Consider the following 7,929-nt stretch of genomic DNA (forward strand, 5'->3'; position numbering starts at 1 on the left):
ATTGAATCTGGTCCGATGAATCCTGAATTTGAGGTTAAAGTTTATAATGTAATTCCTTGCAAGTTAAACATTTTATGCATTAAAAAGTTTATATGGAAGGCAATGCCTCCATAAATTCCATAAACTTGTGAAGCACTTCAAAACTTCAAAGTGAATATCAAATCTATAAAGACTGCTCATTGATGAACAGCCCATACTAGAATAAGGCAAGAGTTATCAAACAGTATCCAGCAATCTTTGTCCAACTATAAGTCCTTGGTAAGGGAATAACAAACCCTTTTCATATCAAAAGCTAACAACAAACAAATCTTAATCCCAAATATAGCAAGTTACAAGAACAAAAAAAGATTTGTCACGTCGAAAAGCATTTATGATTTTTTCTTTAAGAGATTTGATTTACCAGCCCTATGAATTAAACTAATCCTGACAGATTCATGGGAATAGAAAGAACGTATTGTAAGCATCATTATTTTCAATTTCTATCTTAATATAATGTTCACCTCTATTAATAATTAATGAGTGCATATAACAAAGCAAAAAGTGTAAATTATAACAATACGGTCCTAAAGGCTGCTCATTAATGGTAGGGGCAAGGGACAGTGACATTGCCCTATAGAGTAGGATAATATTCTAGAGACTGACCATATGATCAGCGCCTAAGCCCCCTCTCCATCCAAGCAAGGACCAAGGAGGGCCAGGCAATGGCTGCTGATGACTCGGCAAATAGACCTACAGGCTCCCCCTTAGCTCACAAGGATGGTGAGGTTGCAGTGACCAAAGAAACTAACGAGTTTGAGCAGGACTCGAACCGCAGTCTGGTGTTCACCAGTCAGGGACGTTACCACATCGGCCATCACAACCTTGTATAGGCGAAAACCGAAAAGGGATCATTGTCCTCCTTTCGTATACAGACAAGATTGGGAAAGCAAAATTTGAATTTGAATTTATGAAATTTCTAATAAAAAACCAAACGCAAGGTACTAAGTACGGAGTGCTTTAACGTTTGTGGGAATATCTAAACATTACAAGAAACAAATCAAGGTCAGCTATAAATGAAATTTCTGTGACAACCCATTTTTTTTAAACCAAGAAAGTAAGAATTTGAAAAATCCTCAAATATCTATGTCTATTTGCCGACTACTTTCCACCCCAGAAAGAAATGCAATGGATATATTGGTTAACTGGATTTATGAATATTCAAGTGCAAACTATACTCTAAAATCTCAGATACTATCAATGATCAAAATGATCCTACGATTAAAATCTTGAAGCGGAAAACTGCTACATTAAACCACTATGTTTAAAACTGATAACTTAAGTACAACAACTTTTATTTATTATTCACTCCGGAATATCCACGGAATATCATCTTAACTACCATATCAATCTCCCACAGATCAACTTTAAAAGTTCAAACTTGCAACGAAAGTTATGTTGAACAGGCTGACATAAGTCTCTTTTTTATAGTTATGGATGGAAGATCTATTTTAATGTGGTTACTTTTCTTAAAATACTTTATTTCAATAGTTCATTTCTTCTCTTGTAGTTAATCTATTTTCTTGTTTCCTTTCCTCATTGGGCTGTTTTTCCCTGCTGGAGCCCTTGGATTTATAGGATCCTGGTTTTCCAACTAATGTTGTAGCTTAGATAATAATAATAATAATAATAATAATAATAATAATAATAATAATAATAATAATAATAATAACAACAACAACAACAACAACAACAACAACAACATCAATAATAATGATAATAATAACTAATTTCATTCTAGGATGCAAAATCTAAGGAACGTCCGAAGGATCCCCTACGCGATCACAAATACTGGACAACGTGGCTCGACCGCCTGGAGTCCTACAGTCCTGTCGTATTCTTCATATCATTTGCCATCTGCAACATCTGCTATTGGGCTTACTGGATGAAGAGGAGAGGTCAGGTCCACAAACAGTATTAGGAGGTTAATGTGTTAGAAAGGCTTACTGGTTGAAGAGGACACATGAAATCTTCGAGGGTGCAAAGTTACAATCTCTTGACCAAAGTAAATATGATACTATTCTGTAAAAGATTTAGTACCCATAGTAAGGTAAGAATCAATACTATCTCTTGGAATGAAGGTTAAGAGAAGCAATACTAATTGTAACGTTACTGCAACAAGATATATGTGATGTAAAAGACTTCGTGGGTGCATCGTTACAATCTCTTGACCAAAGTAACTGTGATACCATTATGTTAAAGGTTTAGTAACAATAGTAAGGTGAGAATCAATACTATCTTTTGGGGTGAAGGTTAAGAGAGGCAATACCAATTTAAACGTTACTGCAACAAGATATACGTGATGTAAAAGACTTTGAGGGTGCAAAGGTACAAAGTAACTGATACCATTATGCAAAAGATTCACAACCATTAGTAACGTGAGACTCAATACTATCTCTTGGGGTGATGGCTAAGAGAAACAATACTAATTGTAACGTTAGTGCAACAAGATATATGTGGTGTGAAAGACTTCGTGTGTGCAACGTTACAATCTCTTGACCAAAGTAACTGTGATAACATTATATAAAAGATTTAGTACCAATAGTAAGGTGAGAATCAGTACTATCTCTTGGAATGGGTTTAAGAGAAGCAATACATTTTGTAATGTTACTGTAACAAGATATATGTGATGAAAAAGACTTCGTGTGTACAACGTTACAATCTCTTGACTTAAAGTAACTATGATACAATTATGTTAAAGGTTTAGTAACAATAGTAAGGTGAGAATCAGTACTATCTCTTGGAATGAAGGTTTAAGAGAAGCAATACTTATAGTAATGTTACTGCAACAAGATATATGTGATGAAAAAGACTTCGTGTGTACAACGTTACAATCTCTTGACTTAAAGTAACTATGATACCATTATGTAAAAGATTTGGGATGTGAAAAGGTGTCAATCTGTACAGATTTGGACCCCTACGAATGTAATCAGATTGCTTTGAGGTGGATACAATGCTGGTGCGATAAGATATGATAATGAATACCAATAGTGATTTGATTATGTGAGAACCAATACTACTTCTGAGGGTGAAGGCTAAGAGAAACAATACTAATTATAACGTTACTGCAACAAGATTTATGTGATGTGACTTCTTAGTGAAAATAAGTTATTTATTGAGTTTATATTCATAAATAACAAAACAATATTGTGTGTTACACAATTCCGTAAATAACTGAAAAACAAAAAAATATAACAAGTAATAATGCGATAAAACAAACCGAATTATGAGTGTTCAAAGAAACTACACAAGCTTTGCTTTACAAATTCAGAATAAATAATATCTAGCACGAAGCAAGGCAATTATTTATAATTTAAGACATAGGAATTAGCATAAAAAATAATTGCTATGTCAACTTTAATATTTAAATAAACACCAAAGAAAAATCATGTACCATTCTGCACGCATTCCTGAGTGTAATAGTTTATGTTAATAATTCATATGACTTTAATGAACAAATGACATTAACATTACGAGATACGCACTTGCTGTCATTCAAGAAGTTAGATACATGATTTTGTTTACGATGAATACAAACTTATATACATGCCGTGAAGAAATCGCATTCATGAACTCCCGTGAATGAATATAAAATGTATACAGGCATGCGTGTGCATTTTTTTTTTAAATAAAAATACTCCACCATAATGCTGCTTTGACAAGAAATGTTTATCTAAGATACGTGGCTGCAAGTATGAAAATCACAAAAGATATTGTTGAAGATACAAAATCTACTATTACTGAATTGTAAAAGTATGTAGAATTTTATGATAAATTGTACAGTAAATTTTGTCTTTACTTATTACCAAAATTTCAATTCTTCTATTTTCTTCTAACGATTTTGTTTTTTATTTTGTTTGTGCGGTGGCTGACGAAAAGAAGGGGCCAGATTAAGGCCAATTAACACTATTAAAAAAAAAAAAAAAAAAAAAAAAAAAAAAAAAAAAAACGTAATACACACTCCTATCTATTTCGAGACAAGGTTTGAAACTGACCCAATGAGTACAGTATATACTGTTTTAACAATACTGCAGCTCAAACATAAATAAACAGAACACCTGAAGAGCTCTCGGCAATTTTAACACCAATCTGATAATTCACATAAATTTGCTTCACCAAAGGAAACAAAGAATTGACATTAATTAGCAGAGGCTATTTTAACTGCTATCCAAATGGTATGCAACTAAGCATACCATTGAATTGAAAGGTCAAGATAGAGACGACTGGCGAAATCTAACCGAGGCCCTTTGCGTCAATAGGCGTAGGAGGAGATGATTATAATAATGAATACACACTCACCTTGTTGAAAATAATTCTTAGTGACCCTTAGTCGGTTACATCAGACACCCAATGTCTGCTGCAGGACGCCAGACATTGATTTGTGGGACACTCCAAAATCAAACCATTGTTCTCTACTCTTGGGTAGTGCCATAGCCTCTGTACCATGGTCTGCCACTGTCTTAGGTTAGAGTTCTCTTGCTTGAGGGTACACTCGGGCACACTATTCTATCTAATTTCTCTTCCTTTTGTTTTTTAAAGCTTTTATAGTTTATATAGGAATTATTTATTTCAATGTTGTTACTGTTCTTAAAATATTTTTTCCCTGTTTCCTTTCCTCACTGGGCTGTTTTCTCTGTTGGGGCCTCTGGCTTTATAGCATCCTGCTTTTCCAACTAGGGTTGTAGCTTAATAATAATAATAATAATAATAATAATAATAATAATAATAATAATAATAATAATTCGTTAAAAGTAAAGTTTTCTATGAATTGTATTAGGAATTTTGAGAAAGCGTACAATGGTGTTTTTCTAGCTGACATTACTGGTCTAATAGGGATATTTTCTTTGTGTACCTTAGGTAATTCATATGAAATTCCCGGCCTTGTACCTGTTGCATGTACCTCTTTATATTCTTTTTCTATTATAATTCCCTTTGATTGCCATTTTCTTAAATTTCTGTTAAGTCTATCTTCGAGCAATACCGTATGTTTGAGTGGGTCATCTACATTTACCTTTTCAAAAGTATTATCCTTTTCAAGTACCTTCTTTACCTTTTTTAAATAGTCTGATTTGTTCATTATAACTGTTCCTTTTCCTTTATCCAGTTTACATATGATCAAATTTTCATCTTTTCCCAACTTCTTTAAGATTTATATGTCGTCTTTATGAAAGAATCTCGTTCTGTTCTCAGATCTTTGTTTGTTTATGACATTACCATTTAATTGTCTCATTTGACTATAAAGTACTTCTTTCGTCTCACCTTGTTTTTGCGGTCTAACTTGAAGTTTATCAACAAACAATTCAAAAGACAATTGCCAATGAAACTCTTTGACATAAGGAACAAAATTATGTTCTAACCCTAACGATAATAACCCTTTCTCCCTCCTACTCAAGAGCATATCTGAAAAGTTATACACTGCTTTATTTACATCAACTGTCGGGGGTTTATAAAATCCCCCTAGAAAACATAACTTTTTGGCATGTGTTAACATAACATTATCTTTATATTTCAAAACATTTTTAAGTACAAAAGATCGAATATGATTAAAATCTAAAAAACCTAATCTGTTTTTTACAGTATCATGACACTCTAAAAGCACTCTTTGTTGTACACTCAGGTCTTTCCTTTTCGCTCGAAGTTCGTTGAGAAGTAGCGTTGTTTGCCACTCTTTGTAGAACGGCTTTCGATGTAATGTTTTCTTATATAGTTTGAAGCGCACAAATTTCGGGGTTAAATTATATAAAAGACATTTCTCTAAAAACACTACATCTAGTTTATTTTTTTCGTATTTTCTTTGAGTCGTCTCCCACTTCCTTATCTCGATCCAGGCTTCTCTACTATATCTGTCTGTTATCACGTCTACTAGTGGAGTCCCTCTTGGAAATCTCACTCGAATAAGAAATTGTAGGACGTTCAGTAATACAATCCATGACATTTTTGTTTCCTCTACTTTTAAGGAAGTGGGAGACGACTCAAAGAAAATACGAAAAAACTAAACTAGATGTAGATAAAAGTGGCCATTGAAGAATTGTTTGGTAATCTCAAAGTGTTGTCAAGTGTACGAGGACAGGGGAGAATATGTAAAGAATACGATTCTCTATTTGGTGTGTGTTTAGGCAAAGGAAAAATGAACCGTAACCAGAGAGAAGAATACAATGTATTACTGTCTGGACAGTCAAAGGACCACATAACTCTCTCGCGGTAGTATCTAAATGAGTGGCTGGTGCCGTGTCCAACCTACTACCTTATCGTAAGTGTATGAAATATAATGAGAGAGAGAGAGAGAGAGAGAGAGAGAGAGAGAGAGAGAGAGAGAGAGAGAGAGAGAGAGAGAGAGAGAGAGAGAGAGAGAGAGAGAGAGAGAAACTTATTTATCACGTTTACCATCAAATTTAGGAAGAAAATGGACAGACTCGCTGAGCGCTATGTAGAGAACGTTAAATGTTTACACTACAGGGGTAACTTAAATACATGACTTACTTTCTCTATTACTAGTTTCAGGGAGTGAGCTGAATAATAGCCACGTTTAACTATGAGAAGGAATTCTGAATAAGAAAATTATTATTCTAATGATCTTTTCTAATGAGTAAATTATCATTTTTTTCTCATATTCTGTTTCAATCCATATTTCAATTGATTTATATAAAAATATCTTTAATCTTCAGCCTCTTAACGATAAGACAATACTCTTGCATGAAAATTATAGCGTGACTTTATAACTTGTCCCTAAATGGTATTTTACAAATAATCATATCACTATTATCTTATATAGTACTTTTTAAGTTAAGAAAGTATTAAAATATTTTAAATAGTATCAATAGCATTTATCATTTTGAAATACAAACGAATTATAAGGTAACTAAAGGGAATGTTGTCATTATCATTATTCTAAAAAATAAAGTTTTTCATTTGAACTTTCCTCTGGGGGAATTAGAGAATGAAACTGACTACAAATAAAAATGTGCAAAAGAGATCATTAATGAAATTACATACATAAAATACGCCAACAATAACAATCTTAATGAGCTTTAAAATACAAAAAATAACCTATATAAAAATCCAAAACCTTATACTACTATACTAGATGGTTTTAAAAGTATTGTTGCAAGATTTGATGTAATTACTTGTTTTTCAATATCGAGTACAATGTGCATACGCACATACATACATATATATGTATACACACACACACACACACACACACATATATATATATATATATATATATATATATATATATATATATATATATATATATATACATATATATAGTGTACATAAATACGTATAAATTCATACATACGGAATATATATATATATATATATATATATATATATATATATATATATATATATGTATATATATATGTATATATATATATATATATATATAAATATATATATATATATATATATATATATATATATATATATATATATATATATATACATATATCACCATATCCTACTAGCCTATTGACACAAAGGGCCTCGGATAGATTTCGCCAGTCGTCTATATCTTGAGATTTTATTTCAATACTTCTTCATTCATCCATTCATATATATATATATATATATATATATATATATATATATATATATATATATATATATATATATATATAAAATCCCGTTTGTATATTTTCTAGTCGATATCGAATCAAAGTACTGCCTCATAAACACCCGAGAATTATTATTCGTGGAGAACAGGAACTTCTACTGTTAGCATTAAGGGGTGTAGCTGACACGTGCCGGTAATGTAAAACCGAAATGATTCATCAAAAATATATGGTTTGAGCAACGGAAACTACAGTGCCACACATCGCCTTTAAAAGCCAAACGCTGAGAGGCTTTTAAGGAAGCTAGTTGAGTTCGCATGGCACTAGAATTACA

General features: G+C 32.1%; 1 protein-coding gene across 1 annotated transcript in view; it reads left to right on the forward strand.

Annotated features, from left to right (window-relative positions):
- LOC137621397 (gamma-aminobutyric acid receptor subunit pi-like) overlaps positions 1 to 7,929 on the forward strand; it is a 113,397-nt gene that overhangs the window by 51,708 nt on the left and 53,760 nt on the right. The window contains exon 10 of the mRNA XM_068351695.1: positions 1,778 to 1,934. Within this exon, the coding sequence (XP_068207796.1) occupies positions 1,778 to 1,934 (157 nt within the window). The remainder of the gene's footprint in view (positions 1 to 1,777; positions 1,935 to 7,929) is intronic.

Source organism: Palaemon carinicauda, chromosome 28 (genome assembly GCF_036898095.1).
Source record: "Palaemon carinicauda isolate YSFRI2023 chromosome 28, ASM3689809v2, whole genome shotgun sequence".
NCBI lineage: Eukaryota > Metazoa > Arthropoda > Malacostraca > Decapoda > Palaemonidae > Palaemon > Palaemon carinicauda.